This window comes from Acomys russatus, chromosome 24 (genome assembly GCF_903995435.1).
Source record: "Acomys russatus chromosome 24, mAcoRus1.1, whole genome shotgun sequence".
Classification (NCBI taxonomy): Eukaryota; Metazoa; Chordata; class Mammalia; order Rodentia; family Muridae; genus Acomys; species Acomys russatus.
This window is the reverse complement of record NC_067160.1, coordinates 40933494-40960962: the sequence shown is the minus strand read 5'-3', so window position 1 is coordinate 40960962 and position 27469 is coordinate 40933494. Positions and strand designations below refer to the sequence as shown.

Sequence of the window (27469 nt, the reverse complement as noted above, 5' to 3'; positions counted from 1 at the left end):
CCACATCTTTTGAAAAGCAAAACAACCTTAAAGAAATAACCAAGTGTCTCCATGTGTTCTGTAAGACAAGTTCAAGTCCCTTGAAAGCAGTTGCACAGCACTCTTAATCCAGCCCACCCTACCAGTCTTTCTCTCCTTGGCTTTCCACCCAGCCACCTACAGTCCTCCACAATGGGGATGAATGCGCATTTCTTCTTTGAATGTGATCTTTGAAATCTCAAGTCCATGCAGCTCTGATTATCCCTCTGGCAATGTTGCATTTATCATCAACACCAGCCTTAATGACGCCTTTACCATGAAATTTTCCCCCAGTTTCGTTCACCCCTGCACCCTCATCAAACTCCATGGTAGGCAAGCATGCAAGAGTCTCCATACTATCTGTAGAGCCTGAGGGATGCAGCAAGCCCTTTTCTCTGGGTGAAGACCCAGTCCACATCCGCCTAGAAACTGGCTGCTTTGTTTCCCTGAGAATGTTACTAAAAGCGCCTGGGAGATATGGAAATGCCAATAACCCACAATTAATGGTTGTCAGAAATGCATATCATGCAGGCTTTGGATTTATTCTGATGATGTTGTTGTTGTTGCTGCTGCTACTGTTTGTTTGCTTTTGTTGTTTTTTTTGGATGAATTATCTCCATGTAGGATGGCTGCATAATATTACAATTTGCCTTAGCAGCTGACCTGTCTGCCATTTTCAGTAAGTGCGGCCTATCCCTAGGTTCCCTGATATTGGTTAAATAAACGTAAGGTCTTATTATCACATATCCCATATGTAACACCTGCTCTGTCAAAGGCAATGTTACCCAATAGGCTGGCTGTGATCAAATTCCTTTACTGTGATCTTCCTTTCTCATTATATTTGACATTTTTGAAACTGGGTTTTATTGCATTCTCTCAGCTTATGGAAGTGGTCTGGGGAAATGAGACTTAATAGAGATGTAGAAGCCACTGGGAGAAAAAGAAAAGGAAAGTAATCTGGAAGGAAACAGAAATTAAAATGTTATTTTGGTAAATGGCTGCTGTGGTAGAAACAGCAAGCAATTGCAATGCAAGTTAATTACTGACCTGTCAGGAAAGCGTGACACAAAGGTTGTGCCACATATTATGGGAGCTACCACAGCCACAAGTCATTTCCACATGGGAACAAACAGACTTTGTTATACCACAGATCAGCATAAGATCTTTCCAGGGGATTAAAATGAATTTCTCTGAGAAATACTACTTGTCTGTGGGGCAGTCATGAGCCCTTTGTGGACCTGGGGAGTCAGGCTGTCCCACATATGTAGAGACAGGAATTGGACCTGACTGCAGAGAGGCATCCTGCACTTGGGGGCAGAAAGGATCTGGCTTTTGTGGGTGGGGATAACAGCGTAACTCATCTGCTACACAAGGAGAATCTAGGCGGACTCTCATAAAATAGGAATTCTCTGAGGGTGCTTGTGATATCTGCCTCTGAAATAGTTGTCCTCAAAAAGCTCCCAGTGGTAGCCAGTGTCATATGAAAAAATTCATATTTGTGTGTGTGTGTGTGTATATATATATACATATATAAACTGCCTGAAGCAATCTTGTTCTCAAGGGAGATGTTCACTTTTTGCAATAAGAAGGAAACATAAGGGTTATTCTGAAATGGAATTGAAATATGGTGCTCTGTACATTTTTGGAAATCTATATGAATCTCTAGGAATACTTTAATTCTGGCCACATAAAGTATAAAAAGCCTTGCTTCTTTGCGCCGCCGACTTGCTGTGACATACTCCCAGCACACTGGTCCTCACAAACATTGCTAAGAACAAATTACACATATTCTTTTCTTTTTTTTTTTTTTTAAAAAGCTTATCCAGATGTTTTCCTAATCCTGTGTTCGTAAGCTATATACACTCGCATTAACTACTTTTCATTTTTGTTTTAAATTTATGCACTCAACAAGAATATAGTCTATCTTTCCTCTTTTCCAAAATCCATGGGAACACATATTAACTATTAGAAGGATTTATGTGATGTATCCACATGATTTACTTAATGATACGTAGAATATGATATAATGAATGATAAATGTGACATCGCCAATGTGGCTGCATTATGATCATGTTGTCTCCCTCATCTCTAACAGATTTACTTTGGAGTCATTGTTCCCTTAGTTTTCCAGTCTAAAATGATGGCACCAAGTATGGTTAGGGATACGGGCTCCTGTGCTGCCTGGGGTGACCTTTGAACTTCCTATGGCAACTTGGGTAAGAAAGAAAGACAACTCAAGCTCAAGCTTGCTGAGTCCTGTCACATGGAGATTGCATCATCAGAGAGGGCCTCTTCACTTTCCCGTGGCTCAAAGATATCTTAATACACTACGATTTTTTACTGCTGCTGTTGTGAAAGAGATGTCAAAACTCAAAGGGGCAGGCTGCTGAACTTCCACGTAATTAATAGTGCAAAAAATAATTGGCAGAACAGCTATGAAAATTGTGATCACATATCATGTTTATTCCTCTTTGGGCTTTTCCAGGGTGAAAGGTGAAACAGAGCCCAGAAACCACACAGAATCAAGTCTGATGAACAAAGCAAACATTTGCGTTGCTCTTATAAAGTATATTCTTATCACTGCTTCCTGTTTATAAAACAGGACTGAAAATGGAACTTGGCTATACCAAGAGATATTCTTGCTTTCTCTTAGTACATATAAAATCAGGAAGTCTAGAGGACTAGAAAAGCCAGGCTTAAATGATTGATTTGCCTTTAAATTTCTAAATTGGGAAGTTAGGGTTTGGGGAAGAGATTTATAAAATCAGTGGTTATTTCATGCACACACAAAATTGTCCTGTTCTTCCATATCTTTGTTAGTCATTCATCGTTATTGAGTACCTGCTGCAGAAAGCATCAATGTTTTTCCATATGTAATAAAATGATTATTTAAGTGAATGACATAGTCTAGGATAAGCAAGGAAGACTCTGACCTGGAATGCAGATTCAATAAAACCAAAGTTATAACAACTAGTATTAGCAACATGACTGAGGTTGCTAAATTCTACAGAAAAGAAACAAACAGCACCAGAGGCATGAACTCTAGATAACAAAGGGTTTATGAGGCTAAGACATGGCCAGAATAGCATTTAACAACACCTGTGCATAATTTTAGAATAATGTGGAGAGACACAGAGCTCTTCCTGTCCTTTTGAAGATGCCCTGATATGCATATGGTGTCTATGGAAACCCAGCCACTCCCAGTCTCCAAGTCAGTAGGAATTCTCAAGTGTGAGTAAACACTGAGCAGGTTTTGTGATATGGTTTTGGTATCAAGAAATGTATTTCATGAAGACTGGGGTATCACTTCAACAAACTTAGGAGGCATTTTTTTTTCCCAGAGGCAACACTAATGTCCAATCCTGATGGCATGCATCTCCATGGAGCTTGCTTAAGGCCATATGCAGTATGATCAGATCAGCATTCTTTCTTAAAATTTAAATTTAATTTTTAAAAATTTATTCAGATTACAACTCAATTGTTATCCCCTCACTTCTTTTACCTGATACAAACTTCACACTGCCAGAGAGTTTCTGGTTTGATATTCAGGCCAATGTTCCTTTGATAATTATTGAGACAATTGGCTAATCTTTCATAAGACTATGCTCATTGTTTTAGTTGGAACAAATTTATCGAAAGAGTTCACTGAGAAAAGATGGGTGCTTTAGGAGGATACAGATCAGGAAGGATAGATCATGAGAACGTCAGAAGTCTCACTTCCACAGATGGCACAACATTCAAGTGAGTGGCAAAATAGGGGCTTTAAATGGCCAAATTGTAAAGGGCAACCATAGGGTGTGTGGTAGAAGGACAGAGAGGCGTAACATGAAGTTAATGGAAAAGGAAAAGTTGTAGGATGGTTTTTAAAAAGCCTGTAAGTAAGATACAAATACAACTTGAGAAAATGTGATCCTGAGACAGTTCCCCATGGTATCAGTGAGTCCTGACCCACAGTGAGAATCAGTCATCTCTGCAAATACTTTGCCCACCACTACAGTTTTTGTTCCAAATCTATTTGGTCACTCTGCTTTCTCCTCTGTCTAGACTTGGGCACCTCCCTCTGTAAACAGGGAGGCTTTCCTCTCAATGCAACTATAGATGACAATTGCATCTTATGCCAAGGGAAGTCTCCTCTCTCACACTCTCTTTTGGAGGTTTTACAATACCTGCTGGGTATAGCTTTGTCACATGCTCTCAACTCATGCCTCAACCAGAAGACAGGAAGTAATACAAACAAGGTCAAGCCGGGAGTCAAATGCCACTTTCTTTATAACATTCATCATGGCTCCCTTCAGATTTTTTTCTCTTCCCTCTCACTTTATTTCCCTTCATGCAAGCATTGGTAGCTATTTTACACTATCTTAAATGTTTGCAAGCTGTGCACTCTAAGCCATTGTCTGATTTACCCAGGTTGCCTGACCCAGCCTAGCACTCTTTGATCTTCTCTAGCAGAATTTCTCTGTCCGTCTCCTGGTTCTTCATTAGTCTGACAACGCTGCTCTTCTCCCTACCTGGCTACAATCTCATTATAGTAGATGAAAGAATTTAATGATTAATATGTTTCTCTATCATCCTCAGAAAACTGGGGGAGGGGGGATCTGATATAAGAACATAATTTCTAATATCCAAGATGCTACAGCCTCCTAGGAGAATATCAGTAAACCTTGAAGGAATAGTTTTGCAGCTGATAAAAATCTTTTCCTGTCTGTGATGTGTAAGTTTGTTCTTGTGGGTATGTGGAGGTATATGTGAAAGGGATCATGGGTGTAGTGTGTGTGTATGTGTCTGTGTGTGAGTGTGTGTGTGTGTGTGTGTGTGAGGGAGAGAGAGGGGGGGGGAGGGAGGGAGACAGACAGACAGAGACAGACAGACAGAGAGAGACACACACAGAGAGAGAGAGAGAGACAGAGACAGAGACAGAGACAGAGACAGAGACAGAGAGCTCACATTTAGCTAGTTTGGGAAATCAAGGGATCTGCATGGATCTACCTCCCAACTCCCGACAATGCTTAGCTTTTAGGTTTTCACATGGGTGATGAGGATTTGAATTCAGGGTTTTGTGCTTGTATGGCATGCAGCTTTGGTGGCATTTAAAAACCTTCAGAATACCACATTTTTCTATAAAAGAAGAAAATCACAAATAATTGGAAATAAAAGAACAATTATAAAGTAGGGTTTTTTTTTTCTAAATTGTTTCTCTGTTCCTGTGATAAAATACTGGCAACAACTCAGGGCAGCAAAAGTTTATTTGACCTACAGTTTCCATAGAGTCTATTATCCAAGGTAGCCTGGACAGGATCTCAAGCAGGGAGACAAGAAAAGGAGCAAGGACCAAGGAGAAACACTGCTTCCTCCTTTACTCTCCATTGCTTGCTCAGTTGGATTTCTTTTGCAGCCAGGAGCAAGCACATGCCTAGGGATTAGTACCACCCACAGTGTGCGAGATCCTTTCTCATCAATCATGAATAGAAATGTCCCACAGGCTTTCCTATAGGTGGATCATAAGGAAAAGCTTCACGGTTAAGGTATGTTCTCCTCAAGGGATCCTAGTTTGTGTTATTGAAAATTAACCAGCACAATGGTACAAAGTGAATAACATAGCAAAATAAACCGAATAGCAGTACCTATGCTTTCTGTGGATTCAGTTAACTACAATCACATTCTGAAGGCATGGATTGGAAATTTCCCTACATAAAAAACAACTTATGTTTGACTAGTCACATGCTGCTCTAAGAACATGGTGAAACTGAATGCTGTCTACTCTGAGACTCTCAAGACATGAGCCCTTCCTGTGTGTACTGTGTTAGTCGTATATGATACCCAAGTGTTAATGGCTCGGTATCCCTCTCAATAATTAGATCCAGGGTTCAGCATCTTATACATGATTGTACTTGTTTTTATGTAATCCTTATGCCGTGCTTAATCCTATTCACCACACTGGATGACCTCACTTGGGCATACGTCTTCTCCCATTGTCCCTAGAAGAAGCATGAGGATAGCACAATTCTAAGATAAACGAACAACACTTGACATAATTTCTGTTATCATACAATGTTATAATTATAGTATTTTAGTGTGCCTGATTTACAAAATACATATACCACATAGAAAAAAGCATAGTTAGCATGGTGTTCATCATTGGTTGTCTGGTTTCAGGAGCCCACCAGGAGCCATGGCTCATAACCCTTATAGACAGGGAGGACTACAATACAAGAGAAGCTGAAGAAAGAAAGGAATCATGGTGTAGTGACGGACTAAGAAGGTGAGGTCAGATGAAAGAGGAAGCCATGGCTAGGGGAAAGAAAAAGAGCAAATATCAAGAGCAGTGGGCAGGAAAAGTCAACCAGCAGAGGGAAAACTCTGAAGTAGGGATGTTGTCCTTAACCAAATGATCATGGAAGTTGGGAAAGATGTTTTGTAAGTAACCCTGCCTTCTGGCAGGAGTACAATGCTCGGCAATTCAGGGGTTGGTTTTAAAATGAGTGTGAAGAACGAAAATTTTTACTTGGAACCAATCGTTGTATAGATGCAGGAAAGCAATGTATCCTCTAAATACACATGCTAGGGCTATGCAGACACAGTGGCTAGATAGTCTCAGAAGACAGAGGCTCGAGGATGAATGAGCACCCCACTGATATGACAAACTTCCACACTTAGACTGTGAGTCTATAGAATAATGTAGTATATCAAGCCTTGAATGCACTTGGAGAGCTTCACTTAAAAATAAAAGGCCTTTTGAAAGGAAGGTAAAGTGCAATCACTACCTCAATTTTTACTTTATGCCCTTTGAAAAAGCTCCTTTATATTCAATTAAATAAGTTTTACAACGTGTTTAGATAAACATGGCACACTGTGGCATAATACTGCTTCCATGATGAGATGTTTTTCATGCTTTTTGTTTTGTTTTCTCGTTTGTCTGTATGTGTGTTTTAATTTATTATAATTTATTCACATTACATCTTGATTGGTATTCCCTCACTTGGATCTTCCTGTTCCCACTCCCTCCCTCTTCCACCCTATTTCCCTCCCTTGAACCTCTGACAGAAGAGGACCTCCTCCCCCACCATATGATCACAGCCTATCAGGTCTCATCTGGACTGCCTGCATCCCCTTCCTCTGTGTGCCCACAGTGCTGCCTCACCATGGGGGAAGTAATCAAATTAGGGACACCAGAGTTCATGTCAGAGCCAGTCCCCACTACCCTCATAACCTTGGAAAATGAGCTACCCATTGGCTAGGTCTGAGCATGGAGTCTAGGTTACTGTATGCATTGTCCGTGGTTGGTGCAACAGTTTGTTTAGGTCCCCCTGGGTCCAGATCTTCTGGCCTTGATGGTCTCCTTGGGGGCTCCTGAACACTATAGGTCCTTCCATACCCCCATCTTCCATACCACTCTCAGCACTCCTCCCAGTGTCCCAGCATCTGTCCCTTTCTCCTGCTGTGTGGAGTCTCTCAGAGGACATCTATGTTGGTCTAGTATCCACTTATAAGTGAGTATATACCATGCATGTATTTATGGGTCTAGGTTACCTCACTCAGGATGATTGTTTCTAGTTCCATCCATTTGCCTGCAAATTTCAAGATTTCCTTAGTATTCCATTGTGTAAATGTACCACAGTTTCTTTATCCATTCTTCAGTTGAGGGTCATCTAGATTGTTTCCACATTCTGGTTATCACAAAGAAAGTTACTATGAACATAATTGAGTGAATGTCCTTGTTGTATGGTGTAGCATCTTTTGGGTAAATGCCCAGGAGTGGTATAGTCTGGTCTTGAGGTAGCAGTATTCCAAAATTTCTGAGAAAGTGCCAGCTTGACTTCTAAAATGGTGTGTGTGTGTGTGTGTGTGTGTGTGTGTGTGTGTGTGTGTGTGTGTGTTTTATCTTGGGTTGGATGTTACAAAAGCAAAGGACAGAAATGAGAGGACAGGGAGGTGAGTTGGACTGGGGTACATGATGTGAAACTCACAAATGATTGAAAAAAATGACTAAGGAATTCTTTGAACAAAATTCCTATGAACAGCTTTGCATATCATAACTGAAGTATGATAGAGTGCAAACATTCAATGTGTGCAATGTATTTATTTTATTACACGAACATTTAATCAATATGGCAAGTATCGCTATTACTCCCATATTTCCTCCTATTCAGGCTGAGCTATTATTGCCCCCACTATCTTCTTTGTTCTTAAGCAATTGTTGTTTGGATTTCTTTCTCATGTTGGTGTTCACTCTTTTAGAACACTGAACAAATAAGATAGCAGAACAAATTTTCCTTTTTTTTTTTCTTTTTGAGACAGGATCTTGGTATATAGCCCAGGCTGACCCAGACAGACAGCATCTTGGTATACAGGCCAGGCTGACCCAGACAGACAGCATCTTGGTATATAGCCCAGGCTGACCCAGACAGACAGCATCTTGGTATATAGCCCAGGCTGACCCAGACAGACAGCATCTTGGTATATAGCCCAGGCTGACCCAGAACTCATCACCCTCCTGCTTCAGCTTCCTGAGTGCTGGAGTTACAGATGTGTGAGACCACAGCCATCTATGATGTTTAGAATTCTTCCATTTGTCCTTTGCACTAGTGTCATTCATTTGACAGAATGAGCTTTTATTTCTCCGTCTTAGTGTTCATGAAGAGAGTGTTTCATTTTTGAAATGTTTAATTTGTATGTCTATGCGTATGTGTTTGTACTTGAGTTCATACAAGCGCAGCTGCCCTTTGAGAACAGAGTGTTTGGACCCCTCAGATCTGGAATTAAACACTGTGTGGACAGCCAAATATTAGTGTGAACAAGACTTGCGCCCTCTGAAACAACAGAGATCTTAACTGTTGAGTCGCCCCCAGACACACACATACACCTGCTCACACACACACACACACACACACATATGCACATATATACACATACATTTTTGTTTTCATTGCATAGACACACTAGAATTTCAGGTATACATTACCTTCTTTGCCTGTGTTATTGGGAAAGTCCTTAGTCCCCTTGAGCATTGTGTCTCTTCTCTATAAAAATGGACTGAATGTTTAGTTGACTGGAGAGTTAGAGAATCAGAAAATGAACTGTTGTGGACACTGACTACCATGTAGTAAATAACAAATCTGGATATATTTTTATGTTTTCATACCTTTCTAACTGCCATTTATTGTGAAATAATACTCTTCACATTAAAATACTTAAAAAAAAAAAAAAAAAAACAGCCTAGCATAGGATACACACCTATAATCCTAGCACTGAAGGTAGAGATAGGAGGGTTCGGGATTCAAGGTCAAGGTCATCCTAGGATAGTGAGCATATGGAAAGCATAGGATATACAAGACCCTTTCTCAAAACCAAACCACAATAAACAAACAAACCCAATTTTCTCTTTGCTACATATTTCAGTGCCTATTTTTCCTGATTTCTATAATGATTGTAATCCATTGAAAAAACCTATGGATATCAGTGCTCTTGATTCCACTAATGTAAGACTACTGTCCTTTCAGGTTATATTTCCTTACGGAATTGGCTAGTCATAGCTTTATATAATGTTGTATCCATATGCCCAGTGATGAGAGGGCAATGACCAGGCTAGGAAAAGGTCTGCAATCAGCAATTGAGAAGCTGTGTTTGCCTCACAAATGTTATCTTTGACTTAGAGGATGTTTCTGGGTGGTGGTGAGTGAGGGTGTTTGGTTGGTAGTAGGTGGTGGCGCACACCTTTGGTCCTAGCATTTGGAGGCAGAGGCAGATGGATCTCTCTGAGTTCAAGGGCAGCCTACTCTACAGAGTGACTTTCAGGTCAGCCAAAGGTACATAGAGAGACCCTGTAAAAAAATAAGAGGATGTGCTCATATGAGGAACTCTAAAGGAGGCCACCTGAAGAATGTTCTTCATCAGATGCTAGGAGTCTGCTTTATTTCCCTCACAGCTGCTTGTATAAAGTATACTGGATTTGCCCAAGTTGAATATATATCATAAACAAACAATATATATCAAACAAATAAGTAAGTTGTGTTTTTCTTTTTCATTATATTATTCTTAAATATTACATCCAAATATAATGTAACAGAGTTTAGTAGGCAGGTGTCAGTGGAAACAGGAATTTTAATATCTCCCGTGGATATTGTGAGTGGGGGCCATTATATCTGTTGGTTTTGCTCTGACACTAATTCTAGTTTTCATATAGCTTTTTGATCTCACACACACACACACACACACACACACACACACACACACACACACACAAGGTGCTAGTGGCATACACAGCATGCATACAAAACTAGCAAGGTTGTAATTGAAAAGCCTGTGTGTTAATGGTAGAGTTGGCACTGTCGTTTCCCTACAGGGAAGACTGGATTATATAGAAATTTCTTGTTCTTAAATTTTATTGGAAGGGGGGGGCGGGATTTGCTGGAATGATAGCGCAGCAATTAAGAGCACTATGTGTTCTTGCAAATGATGGAGATTTGATTCCCAGCCCTCATGTGGCAAGCTAGCATCCATCTTTAAGTCCCGTTCCTGCTGATCTGGTCTCCATGGGCCCTGCATGCACATGCTACACAGACGTATGACAGACAGAACATCCACACAGAAAACAAAAGAGAAAATTTATTTTTAAACAATGGGTATATATGAGTGTGGCTTTGGGCACATGAATGCAGTGCCTCTGCAAACCAGAAGGAATTGTTGAATCCCATGGAGCTAGTTGTAACTGGCAAGACTGTGAGCTGTGTAAGGTGGGTGCTGGAAACCAAGGCGGTTCTTATACAAGGTGGTCTTAGGTCTCCCCAGGCCTTAATAGAAGTAGGGATTACTCAGACAGGAGTAGTGATACATATGAACGTCTGTCACGTAAGGGTTTGGAGGGCAGAGCTGTTCAAAACGAGCACAAAATAGTAGCTCTCTCATTTCTTACTGAGAAAAGGACTGACTAATGGATTTTTAGCACTTTAGTGATTAATAGGGACATCCAGTTACCAATAGTTTTTCACAGAAAGTGTATATATTTCTAATAACATAACGTTTTGTGTTTTATCAGGACTGGCTGCAGTGCACAGACATCTACAAACTGTGACAACTCTTTGGAAACACTGAATTCCACCCACCAAGCTACAGGAGCTGTGCAAATGAGAGTCAAAACCGCCAACAACCACCATGACAGGCAGAGCCAAACTAAATCCATGATCCTCACCGATGCTGGGAAGGTCATTGAACCTGTAAGTCAAACACTCCAAACAGGCCACGTTCTCTTAGCAGACAGATTTGGGAGGGAAAAAAAAATACGGCTAATTAGCTTTGTTTTGTTTGTTTACCTAATGTGCATGAGAAAACTGGTTTGTAATGGATTTTATCTTGCCTACTTATAGTCATAATAATATCCCCAGTTACAAGAGCAGAGCTGGGCCTAATCCAGAGTGATAAAGGGGATGTGGAGCCAGGCTGAAGAGCACCTTTGACTCATTTTAAGGGCCTCTGCTACCATGCTTCAGTGTCATAAAAATAATGAGGTTATGCTAGCATGCGGTGTTTGTACTTCCAAATACAGTCCATCACTTTGAAAAGCCAGAGGCTAAAATTAGCTAAGAATGAACTGAGGGGGAGGAAAATCAACAACTTAAAAACGTGAACATCTTTTTCTTAAAAATCTCCCAATAATTTAGAAGACTGGAAATTGAGATTTGATTTGCAATAGACTCAAACGGCTGAAATGGTGTGGCTGTTTAAGGTCTGGAGAGGAAGCCATTTTGTTTCCATAATGTGTCATTAGAAAGATTTGAAATAAAATAGTTAGAGATGAACTCTATTGGCAATTGTGTCCCTGGCCCTGCACGCATCCTGAGCCACTAAACCCACTGATTGCGATGGGTCTCCTCTGGTTAATTTTCTACCATAATGGTGGTAACTTGCAGCTGAGGCCATAGAATGTTACAAAATTATTTATGCAATGTTAGCCGCTCTTTTGGACCCCAGATCTATTTTGTTTGTCACAGTGAAGGGAAGCTTCAGAAATAAGGTGGCCAGGGACAGACTGTGATTCTCCATCACCCTGCAGAAACCCAAGAGCTATTAATTGAGTATTCTGTTAATATCATAGGGGCCTATGAAATATTCAGCTCCCTATCTGAGTTATTAAATGAGGTAAACTTACTGAGTAGAATGCTACCAATTATATTTATTTTCCGTTTTTCACTTGAATTTCAAGTGCAAAATTAAGTCACAGCAATCTCCGGGGTTTGAGAAATACATGAATTTAATCATTTTTCCTCAGGTGTTGTAGACAGATTTAACAGGAGAAAGCCAGTGTTGGTACAAGGAGAGTGAGAAATACATCCTTAGATAAGGTAGCTCTTGAGAAAAGCATTTTCCTTTATTGACTTTCTCATTTACAACAATTGTCTGCTGGGAGGCACAGCACTGTTAGCTGCCTTCACTTTAAAAACAGCTAAACTGTTTCTCAACTATGAACTTGAGACAGCGGTTAGAGTCAATCATTGGACTCTCTATACATTCTATCCATAAGAGCTGTACCTTTGAAAAAGTTTAAAAGTTAAGTATATTTAATGATGCCTAACATATTTTATTGGCTGTGTTTAACAAAAGGCACTATGCCGCAGTTGTTTTTGACAAGCATGAAAACATCACAGCGTGAGACTGCAAAAGGAATTATGGAGAGAAATTACAAGTGATCCATCTCTCAATGAATTATCCACCTCAATAGCCCGCAGAACTCAGCTACCAATTAACACCTACTTTATTACATGTTGGGATGTACTTAATAACTTTCATGTGTTTATGCACTATTACCTTGACTGATGCCTCTTGTACAATTAGGCATAATTGGCATATCAATATGCAAAAGTTAAAAGGATTAACCCTCTTAAAACTAATGAGCATTTCTGTATCCAGCTGCTAAATGAGACAAAATTAGCATTTTTCACTTTTGGGCAGGATTTTATCATGCAGTTTCTCATTGTTGGTATTACCTTGTTACATAACTTTAGTTTGGGGGGTTGTATGCTGGACTGCTAGAGTTTAGAGTTTTCCAAAGTTAAATTAGCTATAATTATCCCAGCTTTTGTTTCCGCGTTCTTAGTCTGAGCAATGTGGATTCCTCGATAAGGAACAAAGATAAAAGTTACTTCTGGTTATGTGTACTCAGTGCATAATTATTATATAAAGGGGGTATTTTAGTGAGGATATGTCATTTCACGGAGAAAGCTTGGCTCAGAGACTCTGTATTGAAAGCTTGCCATGGCACTAATTTTCTTTCTGTCTCGGTTCTTTTCATCTTTTTTTCCATGCACAATTTTCTGACTAGATACTGACAGAATGTAAAGTATTTTGGCATATTTATTCAAACAAGCCTGGTAAAGTTATCTGCTTAGTTTTGCAGAAGTTGGGTGATGTTGTGAGGTCAAGGGGGAGAGTTTTCATTTGGAAGTAGGGTGAGATGTACCCCAAAATATGTGTGTACATGTTTACACAGAGCACCTTGCTATAACAGAAACACATACATGGAAATCTCTACAGAAGAAACACAAGGTGCTTAAAGGCCACACATATGTTGTGTGTCCTGTTTAATAAAAGTCGCCAGAAAGTCTCATTTTAAACTTCTGGATGAAGTAAAAGCAGTATAATTTGTCTGATATTCACAGTGATTTCATTATTATTTTTAACATTTTAGTGTAAAGTCACTAGAATATTTTACTAAGTCATGATCTCACTTGTGGAGTTAGAGTATTTTCATGACAGTGTACTCAATAGTATACTTTATGCCGTTGGTAAGTGTCTTCAGATTCTGAAAATTAAAGGCATGTTGAAATGCTAATGTAGTTTTTCAACCCCCAAGGAACACAAACAGAGGTGAATTTAGTTGTAAGTTTGGGAATTTGGAGGATCTGAATGTGGCCGAGAGGCTTTTTAGTTACATGGGTATTCCACATGACCTCAGAATGATATTCATCTGTGTGGTTGTCTTCAAACATCAAAAAACCATTTTCAAAATTTTAAGAGGTTGGTTTGATACTCAGGGAATATTGGGGAGATGGTGCTATATGTCAACAGATATAGTTCACAAGAAAATTGCCTCTCTATAAGGAAATTTAGAGAACCCCATTTGAATGGGAAGCAAGCTCCCTGGTCTTTTCAGTGATCTGTTTTCCTATCCTGAGACACACAGTGAGCTTTCTGGAAGGAGAATGGCTTATTTTCCAGAACACACTATGCAAAAAAGCAGCCAGCAAAGGCGAGGGGGGGGGGGGGGAGGAGCAAGTGAAGTTGCCCGTCTAAGGGCAGAAAGGCCAGGGTGCACTCTAGCAAACAGCTAGGGCAAAAGGTTCAGTGCACTCTGATGCCTGTTTACTGTAGGGATGCTGCAGTCGACCAGACAGTTTAAAATAGATATTAATGAACAGTTTAAATAGCCCAAATCAGGAAGCTGCAAACACAGGATCTGCAAGCTGGAGCTATTTCAGCATTTAGTGCTGGTGTCTTCAGCAGCGACAAGCATGAATATTCACCACTTCTATCCTGTAAACCCACAGAAGGGCATTACTGCAGTCATGGCCATCATGAACAGAGAAATATGTTTTCACTGGTGTTCAGATGAGGACTTAGGTCGAGCCATCGCTAAGTGTTAACATACAAGTTCCTCTTACTTCTGTTAACACACTGCTCTCGTTCTTTTCCCCCCATTTCAGTGTATTATCAGGAAAAAGAGGAAACAATTTTCTTTTGTTTCTTACTTCTGTCATTATAGGATACTTGCCAACGTTGTGGCTAGCCAAAAAGGCAGACATAAAAATCACTGCTAAAAATATAAGCCTTCTGTTTAGCAGACTTTTTGAGAAATATTATGAGATTGTAGGGCATGTCCATATTTACTTCAAATCAAGCTTATAGTCAGGTTTGAGGCTTTGTTTGGATAAATTGTCCTGAAGTGGATCCTGATATTTAATTAAAATGACACTAAATCACATTGAATTGATAAGACTTGGCATCTCAAACAAAGGTAATTGCCCGTATTGGTTTTGTGCAAAAATAGCGCTGCTTGGAAAATGTGCAGGCAACACAGACTGTCAACTCCATTTATAGATCAATATGTGAAAACCATTGATCAGGCAGGCATGTGTAACAGTAACACTTTGCATTTATTTGTTGTTTTTATACCACATTAAGGCTTACAGGATTATAGACTTCCTAAATATTTTGACTTCCTCATAAATATATGATCTGTTGCATGTTAATTAAATGAGAGTCTGCAGCCATTTCTAAAATTGTTTTTAGTTTGATGCATTCCTTTTATTGCTGCAGATCGTATGATCTGAAAATGGATTAGTTTCCTTTTGCATAGAGATTATTAGGGCTTATTTTAATGTGTCCTATTTAATGTAAGATGTGACTGCCGTTTTGCTTTGGAAAACATAGATACAGACAATTATTTTCTCTTAGTGAGTGGCTGATCTGTTTTTTATTAACTGAGCATTCTCAGTGCACTGGGTAGAATTATTTGCTGACATAGTCTGCACCCCCTGAAGATAACAGGTCTTCTTGATAGAATTTGTTTTCTTTCTTTCCTTTTTATCTAGCTCTGTAACACAGGCATCTGATCGATCGTTATGTAGAAAACAAACTGATCATTTCAATTAAATTTTAAACACACGCAAAAATGCAATTTGAATTCTATTTCTCTGATTTGAGAACAAGCCTTATGAACTGTTCTTTGGTGCTGCATTCTGCAGTTGAATGTCGCTTATCTCATCAGTGTTAGGACAGCGTTTGTTCCTAATCTTTATTGGACTATTGTCGATGACATTTGTAAGCCATTTTGGTTTATAAGGAAAAGCTGGAGGACAGTGGAGTAAGACTCTCCACAGATCCAAAGCTCTGATATGAGGACGTAATAATGTGTCTTCCACTGCAATTTTCTTTGCCACTGCGAGGTCAATTCTGTTGAAGAATCTGTACCGTCTGTAAGCGGTTAGGAGTGCTGCTTCCAAGACAGTATTCAGCTTTGTGTACAATATTAAAAATGCTACAAGAAGTACGATTTCAGACACGACGAGTTAAAAGAAAAGGAAACAAGAACAATAAACGGAAACTCCCAGGTTGCCTAAGGTAACCGGGTCTCCAGCTGTTGGCGGTCATGCGGGGGAGCAGATGAGAAAGTTTGCTCTGTAGGATTTCCACTCTTCTGGAATATGCCCCAGAGAAGACTCACAGCCCACCAGAGCTTTTCATCCCTGGCTGTGCCCCCCTTTGCCATTTCATGCTGGGAAACCTTTTAACTCTATTTACCAAGTACAAATTGGGGTTCCCAAAAGGTGGGGGACGTTTATGACAAAATTAAAGAGTCCATACTTCAAAGAATGAGCCACGGCTCTGGAGTTCACACGTGCGGCAAGCACCGTTTTCCTTTCAACTTGAGCAGAGGGCTAAATTTGTTTATAATCTCCTACTGATTGAACATGGTGCAGAATGTACATGAGATACATTTTTTTTTTTAAAGTTAGTCCTCTGATTACTAATTTGAATCCAAAACTCTAACCTTGTTAGCATCTGGACTTATTTCCATAATAACAACCCCTTCAGAACCTACAAAGTAATGAATAATTGACAACAAATGAAATGTTTTGATAGTTGTCGGCACAAAGCATGTTTAATGTTTTGTGTTGCTTCCTAGCTAATTATGTAGATGACACATTTGTCAGACCTTGACTGCCATTAGAAACGTGTTTCCAGAGGGGAGAAAAACAGGCTATTCATAGAGTAATTAACTAGAATGCTCAATGACCTGTGAGAGATTCAAATCGCTGCCAGTTCAGACATTGTTTTGTTGCAGAGCGGAGGGGTAATTAAAATTCCAAATTACAGTCCTATGATGGAGCATTTGTTTGTTGACAGTATACTCTTACTCTAGTTTGTTAATTCTTTTTTAAATTGCTTCTAATCCATTTTATAGCTTTAGTAGTCCCGTCTTTGAATTTACTGACAACTAATATTATGGTAAATTGTACTTCAATGGAGGACAGCCTGCTTTGGTTTCCTGGGAGCACAAGGTGGGTGGAATAGGGGAGCTTGCTCCCCAAACTGACATACAAGGTGTTGTCAGCAGCTACTGCTGTGAAACATCTTGCTGAACACCAGAGTCCCGACTCTGCATTAGAAGCAGCGTCCCAGTTTAAAAAAAAAAAAAAAAAAAAAAAAAAAAAAAAAAATATATATATATATATATATATATATATATATATATATATATATATATATATATATATATATAAATAAATGTAGGGAAATTACAACGGACACCTGAAAATGCTGGAAGAAACCTGTCCCCAGTAAGAAATGATAAGTGAGGTTTTTGGTATCTGGAAAGAAGATGGGGGAGGTAGGGCTGTGGAGGACTTGGGGAGTGGTGCTGAGACAGGCGCTGGCCTCCTTTCACACACAGGCTACAGTGGTGCACAGGGAAGCACACAGACCCATCACTCAGTGTGGCAGTTTTTGCAGGAATCCCTTCATCCCTGGTCAATTACAAACCTGGGATAACAGGTGTGTCACTTATGTGGCTTTTTGAGGAGCTATTAGAAAGGTTTACAAATCTAGAGGGCTAACCTAACCTAGAAAGACTCAACTCCAGCACAGCATTTATTTAGGTTGCTGAAAGTGAGAATATAGTTTTATTAAAAAGATCTGACAGAAGTCACACGGTGTTTGATGCAGGCGAGCTGACAGAGGCAGACAGTAAGCACTGATTATCCCCAAGTCACTGTCAGCTAGGATTGATTTTCACTTTCTCCATTTATGTAACGGTTCCTGTAATACAGCTGACCCCGCATCACGTTACCTTGTCATTTCTCTGCATGGATCAAGAAGAGATGAGCTGAAAATAGCTAGACACCGACCTTGAACTTGCCAGAGAAGTGAGAAGTGACAGTGGGGTTTTCTGTAGTTCATACACAAAGATGAAGGCACACTGTTCTCTGCTGAGTTCACCGCAGCAGCACAAGGGGGCAGAGCAGTACTGGAGATCACAGGTAAAAAGCTCCAGCTCCGCCTGCGTGGAGCAGGCGGGTACCCTGTGAGAGCAGAGGTCTGATTTTTATATCTTAGTGAGACATAAAGGAGAATTACTGATGAATCAAAATCTCAGGTCCCATGATGTTCATAGTCAGTAATCTAAAATTGTACATTCTAATTAAACGAGGTTACCTAATATTCCGGGTGCCAGCAACTCTGCTTTTCCACTCAGTTATCTGCAGTGCCTCGTATTTTATTCATATATTACTCTACCTTCAAAACAACTCTGAACTGTAGTCAGCATTAGTAAGACGGTTTTATGACAAGCGCCAAAGGCAACTTGCAAGTTTTAGAAAGGTCAAGTACAAGGTAAAGACTGGGTCTTGCCAGGGAACTAACTCAAGTTTATACATGTGTCTTTTCCAAATGTAATATTTGCCTCACTTTTCAAAAATAACTTTTTTAAGAGGCCACGATTAACTTAAGGGTTAATTTAAAACAGGACACGGTGAAGAATCCTTTACTTAATCACTGAGGCTGAACCATCATTGGTTCATAAGTGCTGTTTACACAGCCTGAGAGAACAGGCTATAGGAGGTCGACGCAATGCTACAATGCCATCTTTTTATGTGTGATGGCTTACCGATATTTCTGCAAATCTATGTAATATCTAACTCTTTTACATAGAGCCGTCTCTGCATGTCTGCAGATAGGCATACAGCATATGTGAGTACATACAGGCTTCTATATCTACATATATAACAGGGATACATATCTATAAAAAAAACACCGCACAAGTAAGCACATATATATTGGTATAATATGATTGTGTATTTCTGTAAAATAACTATATGCATATAATTACAGACAGACATACCAATATCAGCCCAATAATTTTGCTAAGTTGTAAAAATAAGTGGAATTTTAATTATTTTAAGGGTAAAATAAATTGGAGGATTGTACAAACATGAGTCCAAAATATTTTCAGCTCGTGGGGTCAGTCATGGAGTTTCTTAATGTGCAGCTTTTGGCCTCTGGTACAACATCAGTATCAGATCCCTGACTTCCCCTGTGTGGGGAGGGAAGCATGGCAGAGGCACTGAAGGGTGTATGGCTCTGAAGAGTGTGTGTCTAATGCTGATGCCTTTGAAGGAAGTCCTGAGGAACTGTTTGAGAGTCTCACAGACTTTGCCTTCTTGCTCCTGCACCGAGGGAGTGGTGTGAGCACACGGACCTCCAGGTGCCCTCTCCTGGGTGGTAGGCAACCCAGCCCTAAATGGTTCATCAGCCGCTGTGTCTAAAGTCACTGACAGTATAAAGCTGTTGGTGTCGAAAACAATTCCCCAGAGTTTGGGTTTGGATTTTACTATTTTTTTCCATTCCCTCTTTTTACTTTGCAAGGCTTTTAATAAGGGACTCCACTCCCTGATGTGTTCAGATTCGGTTTATTGTTGCCATCTGTTTAATTATCCTCTCAGGTTTGTGTTGGGAAGCATGAAAGTACTTCCTCCAGCCTTTGAATCCCTATGTTCCTAAAGAGATGCGGGTAAAGTACGTGTCAGTTTTCAAAGAGCATATTAAAAACTGATAAGCAGAACCATCTCCAAACAGCAACACGGAAGGCCAAGGCATTATTTTGTACATTAATGCTTGTTGCAACTAATTAGCAAACGTACAGCCTCATGGCTCTGTGGCAGGCGTGATGCTGTCCCCGTCACACACAGTCTCCTCTGGTGCTTCTTCCAGGTGATAGATTTTTGTGGTCCCCATTCACTTTCAGTGCACTGGCAATACGTTTATCAGGAAGAAGAGATGGGGATTTGAGTTGTAAGAACACATGCGTTTGACATATGTCAAGCAGGTTTGCGGGTGTGCTAACGTTAAAAAAGAAACAAGTACGAGGGAACAAGGACAGACTCTTTGGGAAAAGAGGGAAAATGAAAGGCAACTCAGAACCTTGTTATTCTTCTCCGTCCCCCATTCTCCCGTGTCCCCTCCATTTTCCATCTTTCTTGTTACAGCTCCTACACAGCAGCATTGAATCCTTTTCTCTTTTCACTCTGAGACTCAGCATCAAGATTTTTCTTTGGTGGTTGCTATTCTTATATCCTGTATGATGCAAAATTTGTTGGGAAGCAATGTCCTGGCTGGAATAGACTGACTATCGAGTCATATAAAAATTAATTTGCATGCTGGTATTTGGGTAAAATAACACACACCGAATCAAATCAGTGTGTCAATATTCAGAGGTCACCCAGAAACTCCAACAAGAATGAAATCCAGTGCATTTACACCTCGAACCAAAGAAGCCAAACTGCTGCAAATTAGAAGGTGCTTCAATAAGTGACCCGATCTTTCCTGAGATTCCAAGACACTCTTATGTTTGCTGTTCGGAAATGGTGGTCCTGTTTTTATACGCTGCCCTCCCAAAGCACCAGGAACAGAGGCAATTAGAGTGCTGTTCCATGGTGCAGTGTGGGTAGCCACGCTGTCTTTTAGCCGTATGCTTGTGCCCTATCTCTGATGGGGAGGACTAACAGCTACGCTAAACTTCCTTCTTTTACCTTTAGGCACCTGATGTGCTTTCTTTCCCACGGGGTGAAAGAAAGCTACAGTCTTGTGTATGCAATGAGAAGGGACATGTGTCTCCTTGCATTGAACAGTCCTGGATCATATCGCGTAGCACCAAGTGACCCAACATAGGAAGACAGAAAAACAAAATGACAGTTTTGTTTAATATAAACTAACATCAAAACAAGAGGCCAAAACCTTCAGGCCCACTGCCAGATCACACAGATTAAATGGCCAGAGCTGGTGTTTTCTTCCTAAAATTTGTTCAAGGCATATTCTTTAACCAGCAGTACAAGGTTAATGAAGAAGTAAACCCAACATGGGACAGACAGACCGAGTGTAAGTACTACAGTTTTGAGAATCCACAGGAAAGCGATTCTGGCTGGTACCTGACAATACATCACACTGTGGTCTCACCCATTGATCGCTGCCCGACAATGGGAAACCTTTCACAGCAGCTTCCTCTTTTACCATGAATTATTGACAGTGTTAATGCCAATAGCACATGACCAAATAGACAGGAAAGAAATTTAAATTCCTGGTGTACTATCCTTAACATCTATGCTACCGGGAGAGAGAGAGAGAGAGAGAGAGAGAGAGAGAGAGAGAGAGAGAGAGAGAGAGAGAGAGAGAGAGAGAGACAGAGACAGAGACAGAGAGAGACAGAGAGACAGAGACAGACAGACAGAGAAACAGAGAGAGATAGAGAGAGAGAGAGACAGACAGACAGACAGACAGAGAAACAGAGACACACACACACACACACACAGAGAGAAAGAGAGAGAGAGAGAGAGAGAGAGAGAGAGAGAGAGAGAGAGAGAGAGAGAGAAACAAAAAGAGGTTACAGAAAGTCAGAGAGAGACCTCTTAGAACATCTTTTACAGAGAGTAATAAATAATGTGACACTCTTACAATTGTCATCCCTAACTAAATCCCACCCTCTCTACATAAATAATTTTCTTTTTATTGAGTGATCACTGTGTCAACTCATCCTGTGTATTCTTCGAGTGTCTCCAAAATAGAAAGCAGAACATTTACACATTCATTTGTTCATTTACTCATTCGACAAATATACTTTGGCACTCACTAGTAATGTCACAAATGGCTTTGGAAGCAGGGGTGCAAAGCAAATGGTGTTTCTGTCTCCTGTCAGGCTACTTACCATTGGAGGGAGGTAGCCCCCTAGTCCTAGGGTACCAGGGCTCAAGCTGTCCATTTTATGATGCCCCTAACACAAATCAGTATCTCCTCAACTTTTGGTGCCACTGTTTGGATCACTGCCTTGTATTTTGTCACGTATGTACAATGCTTGAAAAAGGCTGGTGAACCAGGAAGCATCCTTTATCTTAATTTTTGGTAGGATGTCTTTTTGTGGTTATAAATACCAAATAAATATATTTTTCTTTTTAAAAACATATCTAGAATTCTGGGTTTCTGCCTGATTTTAAAACTCTCTCTCTGGGCAGTTTAGACACCTTCCTGTGTGCCCATGGCTGGACAACACAAATTAATGGAGGATTTTGACAACAGATTTCAGCGTCATTGTCCTAATCCAGTTAAGTGTGTAGGACCTCGTCTATTCACTGCTATCTTAACCCTTCCTTTGTATTTATTAAGTTAATGATAAACTCAATCAAGGTTAGAATAATAATATATGACTGAAAATAAAATATTAATATTTTTTGGTTATCTGATCTTTTTTCTTGATTTCAGCAAACTGAATACAGAACCAATTTAGACATTTACAGAGGAATCAAAACTATCACTTTCTTGCCTTCTAAAATTTTTACTTTGTTCTTTGCTTTGAGATTTGGTTGACTGTTATCCTCCAGGTCCTCATGATTTATGGGGCTGTGTGGGATTGATTGCAGCTTGTACTTGGTCTAATTTATAACCCTATCAAAGTGGCCCCTACCATTAGTGTTTTCTTGTCTATATAAGTTGAATAAACCACTATCACCCTTAACATATGCCACCAATCTTGTGCTTACACTAGATCAAAAGTGATATTAGCCATGAAGGAAAGCCTCCACCATGTGCTGAGTCACTGAGGAACTATCTTGAGGCACATTTTACCCAGAAGAAATGGAGGAAAAAGAACATTTATATGAGCAATTTATTTAAACTGCTTAGACGTGCTAGAGCCAAGATACAGTGTCAAGGACGTATTAAAATTAACTAGTCAGTTAACCCCAGTGCCTAAGGAGAGGGGCCTTTTGGATCTTTTTTTATTACTTGATTATATAAAAAAAGGCATTATTGAGGTCTTATAATTTTTGTTTTGCCCATATGGCATAAGTAAACAGCTGTCTAGCTATGAGAAAGGATGAAAAATGTGGATTAGATTCAGGATGTGCTAAGTGGAATTATTTCTCACCTTTTACCTGTGAAGTTGAGCTCTGCTTCACTCGTACTCCCATTTCTAGCTCCGTGTCCCCTATCTAGCTGTTTAGTGAGGCCAGCATTCAATGACCCATGCTCCCCAAATATCACTGGTCTGTACCTATAAATTTGAAAATTGCTTTTCACACACAATATATAGACTTGCTTCAGACTGTTCTCTCCCCTGTCTTGTCTGACTTTCTGTCTCCCATGTTCCTTCCTGCGCCCCTCCCCCCCCCCCATGGCTAATAGATTACAAAACAAGGAATCTTTCCTCTGACCCAATTGAGTCCTGAGGTATTTGAATTCAGTTGAAATGATTTTCTGTGTTGTTTGTTTTGTGTGGATTTTTTTTTTTAAATAGCATTTTTAGAATGTGAAACACTTAGCTGCAGGTGTAGTGCTCAGGCCTGGTCACTGCATTGAGGACCTTCAGCTGTTCCATTGACAGCCTTTTCCCAAGTGCGGACACCATGCAGAACGTCAGAGCATGCCAATTGTCTTTACACATGGGAACTCAGACGCTGACAGTTGCTACTCATAAATTTGGAAATGTAGTCTCTACCACATTTCAGTGACAGTATAAAAACAATCTTTCTTTATAGCTAAAGATGAATTTTCTTACTCAGATTTTCCCCTTTGGGTTTAATTTCAAATTTAGACTCTTACATTACTGTAAATTAACAAACATCTTGCTGCCTTTTAGACAATACCAAAAAAGCAACTGTGTTGTCTAAGGAAAGGGTGTACTCTTGTCACCAAGTTATAAATACTCTGTTTACTCTAGGTTATCTGTGGTTTAAATTTCACATGTTTTGTAAAGATTATTCTGAAAACCTGGTGAGACGCTGCTTTACATGTCAGATGACACAGGGTGACTTAGAACAAGCACCCTGGGCCCTCAGAAGCCAGAGAGGAGACTCTACGCACAGTATTTTGCACGAAAGCGAGCCAGCTTAGTTTGGAGTAGGTATCTAATCCTTTACCATTCATCGTACATCTTGACGAATTAAACTTGAACTTGAAGTTTCCTAACCTTTGTTCGAATTCTTACCTCCTTTTTGAGAGCACGTGACAGCCCAGAAGAAGGCGAAAACACACAGGAACACGAACCCTACAGATACAGTCCCAACTTAGCTCCCCAGAACCAAAACGTCTAATCCAACAGCCTGTGTTTTAATCCAATAGAAGCCTTTGTGGAAGTGGAACCGTGGTGTCACGGGAGGAAAAAGGAAAAAAAAAAAAAAAAAAAAAAAAAACACACACACACACTTTCCAGTAGCACAGATCGGAGGCCTCGCAGGACATCTGGGCTTACAGTTGGAAGTCTGCTTTCTGCGCAGCTACAGTTCACTCTTTCTCCTTCTGCCTTTTTCGTTGCACTGACATTTTAGCTTTGTGACTGCCCTATGAAAATTCATATACGTATTTACCTTTCTTCTGTTATAAGCCGGTTCCCCCAAAGAACAGTCAAGGAGACACTGAAGCTAAGTAGCCTTTGTCCCATCTAAAGGAGCCAGCGCCTCTACGGTTCACAATAGAACCCCCAGTGAGGGTGCTTCCTGGTGGGCATGCAAGCCAGCACCTCTGATTTTAATGTCTCTAATCCAACTTCTACTCTCACTCAAACTCACCCAGTTTCAGAGGGCATCTGAAACTGTAGCATTAGTCAAAGCAAGAGACGCAGATCCCTTGAGTGTAACTCCCCCATGCTTCTGTTTCTATGTAGTAATAAGCCTTTGAAAGAGGAAGGCGAAGTTTTCTCATATACTAGAGTACTCATTTGCATAAACAAAACTCCAAGAACTTCTATCTTTTGCTGATTCTTGGAGTCAGTAATCATTGTGCCCTTGACAGGAAATCACCATTGAAAAAAAATCAAAGATTCGGTTGGGGAGGAAGTGGGCCCTCTTGGTTTTGTCAGCAGCCAGCGTCCCTTTTCATACAGTGAAAAGTACAGGTTCAAAGTTTCCATGGGTCACATTTTGGTCAATGAGGACTCAGATAGTTTAGAGATTGTAAAACCAGTTGTGGTTCATGCACTCGGAGATCTCCCTGCTGGTCCTAACAATGTGCATTTCCACGCCAGGCAGTAAATACGGGTCTCAGGATTATGAATCTGGGGTAGTGCTGGGCAGACTTGGGGACAAATGCTGGCTCTGCAACTTACTCATCATGTTAGTTTGAGCCCATGACAGGGTCTTCCAAGGCTCTTTGTAAGGTAAAGGAAAAATATCTATCATCTACATAGTAATAAAGATGAGACAACATGAAGTGTACAAATAGCCTGACGTGGACATATGTGCAGTATCCTAAAATTTTATTAAATCATAATAGAATTAAGCCACCCATCTGTAGTGTCTTTTTGGTTCTTTAAGTCGCCTCATGAGCAGCCCTGCCATTTTATCCTGACCTTTCAGCAAGTAAGTTGAGAATGTGTGTTTATGCTCTGATCTATTCTGATTCAAACCACCTTGAGTGTTTATTCAGTTTCTTCTTAGACCCCCCAACCCCCTTGGATGTTTACTCAGGTTTCTGAAATATGCCACTATTTTAACGTGCTTGGAATTGTGTTGTTATAAAAATAAAAGATTTTTCTTATCCTCTCACAGAAGCAAATTGACAATGGTGGTGAGAGGCAATTCTAAGAATGTCTAATGCCTGAGCCAGAAAGCAGGGTGTTTCTTATATAACCCTGGAAGGAACAAGTGAGGATCAGGAGTGTCACTGAGTTTATACCTCTTGACATGTACTTTAACACCCAACTAAAACTAAAACTCTTATGTACAGTTTTATGTCAGGCTTTCTTTTGTCTGAACTCTGACAACAAATATTAACCGTTTAATTATATAATTATCCACTGTCCATAGCTTTGGTGGTCTTTCTGTCTTTGAAACTATCCTGACTTTCCTATTGTTGTTTGGGGTTTTATATTTTTATAGTATATATTGAATAGTCCCTAATCAATTGAAACTTCTCAAATTCAGCCCTAGCCAAATCTTGGTGAAAATAGCATTGGATATAATTTTCCTTTAAAATATTTTAGACTGCTTAAAACATTAGTGAGCTAATAATACCCAGTTAATAAGAACTTTCCGAATTTCCAACCCCAACCTTCTCAAAGACACCTGATGACCTGCCCTGCCTCCATCTTGGGCCTGCAAGTTTCTGTACCAGGTCCTCTGTGTATATGTTATGGCTGTTAGACTGGTACTTTTGTGGAACTCCTGCCAGTGGGAGCAGGTGTTTCTCTGACTCTTTTGTGTGCTCTTGGGACTCTTTTCCTCCTACTGTATTGCTGTGTCCAGCCCTGATATGAAGGCTTTGCCTTGTCTTATTGTATCCTGTTTGTTGTGTTTGGCTGTTGTCTCTGAAAGACCCACTCTCTTCTGAAAGACACAGAGAAGGGAGTGGATCTGGGAAAAAGGGAGGTAGGGGAAAACTGGGAGTAGAGAAGGGAGGGGAAATTGTGATCAGAATGTATTGTATGAGAGAGAGGCACCTATTTTTTAATTAAACAGAAAGAAAAGAAAAGAAAGTCTTCTTGTAGTAGAGACGTACTAGTCCCATTCCTGCTTATAATCAAATCTCTGTTTCTCAAGGATTGGGCTATGCCTCACTTATAACCTTAACTACAAAGGTTCTGTACTGCCTAGTCTAGGAAATGGCAGCCATGCCTTTGTTTAAAAGGTTTTTATGACCACCTTGATATGACCACTTTGCAACCATGTTTTTATTTCACAGGGCTGTTCTAACCAACTTCTTATGCTTATACTCTGCTTCTGTAACCCCACCCATTGCCTGCCAAATCCATCATTTGGAAACCCTCTATTCCTGAACTATAAAGACCCTTACTTTTCCCATGTCCAGTGCTGAGCTTTTGAACCCTGTCCTATGGAGAGACAGACTGTGTTCACAAATAAAGCTTGCTTTAATCAATTTGTCCATGATTTGGGACTTTCTCCTTGCAACTATGGGATTAAAATACAGAAAGAGCAAAGGGAAAAAGTTTCCATAGCTCACCTGTGCTTCACTTCATTAACAACGAGGACATTGCTGTGGAAACTGAGACCAAAATGGGTACCTTACTTCTTTCACAGCCTGTTCATGGAGTATGGTGACCCAAACTGGCAAAAGTCCCTTTACTGCACAGGGATTGCCATTGTGAAAAATTCAGAATTTTGATTCTCTTTAACCTTCTACATTTTTCCACTAAGAGACTGGAATATTCAAGAAACAACACAGGGAAGATCATAGGGTGCTAGCAGCATAGTAAGGCACCCAGGGACTAGCAGTGACTGGGACTGTCCTTTTAGGAATTGAGCTCGAGTTACAAGAAACACCAGAAAGGAAGAGAAAGTTGCAGTTTTCTAGCCATCCCTGATCAGTCTGATCTAGTTGAGAGCTCCTGCAGACAATGCGGTGGATGTCCCTGTCTGCGTCCTGCAAAACCAGAGGAGGCACTCTTGTTGGTGGTGTCAAA

At 40.2% G+C, this 27469-nt stretch overlaps 1 protein-coding gene across 1 annotated transcript in view; it reads left to right on the top strand.

The window, feature by feature from the left end:
- The first annotated feature begins 10710 nt into the window (after positions 1–10710).
- Arhgap15 (Rho GTPase activating protein 15) overlaps positions 10711–27469 on the top strand; it is a 594474-nt gene continuing 577715 nt past the window's right edge. The window contains exons 1-2 of the mRNA XM_051166277.1: positions 10711–10751; positions 11054–11231. Of these exons, the coding sequence (XP_051022234.1) occupies positions 10711–10751; positions 11054–11231 (219 nt within the window). The remainder of the gene's footprint in view (positions 10752–11053; positions 11232–27469) is intronic.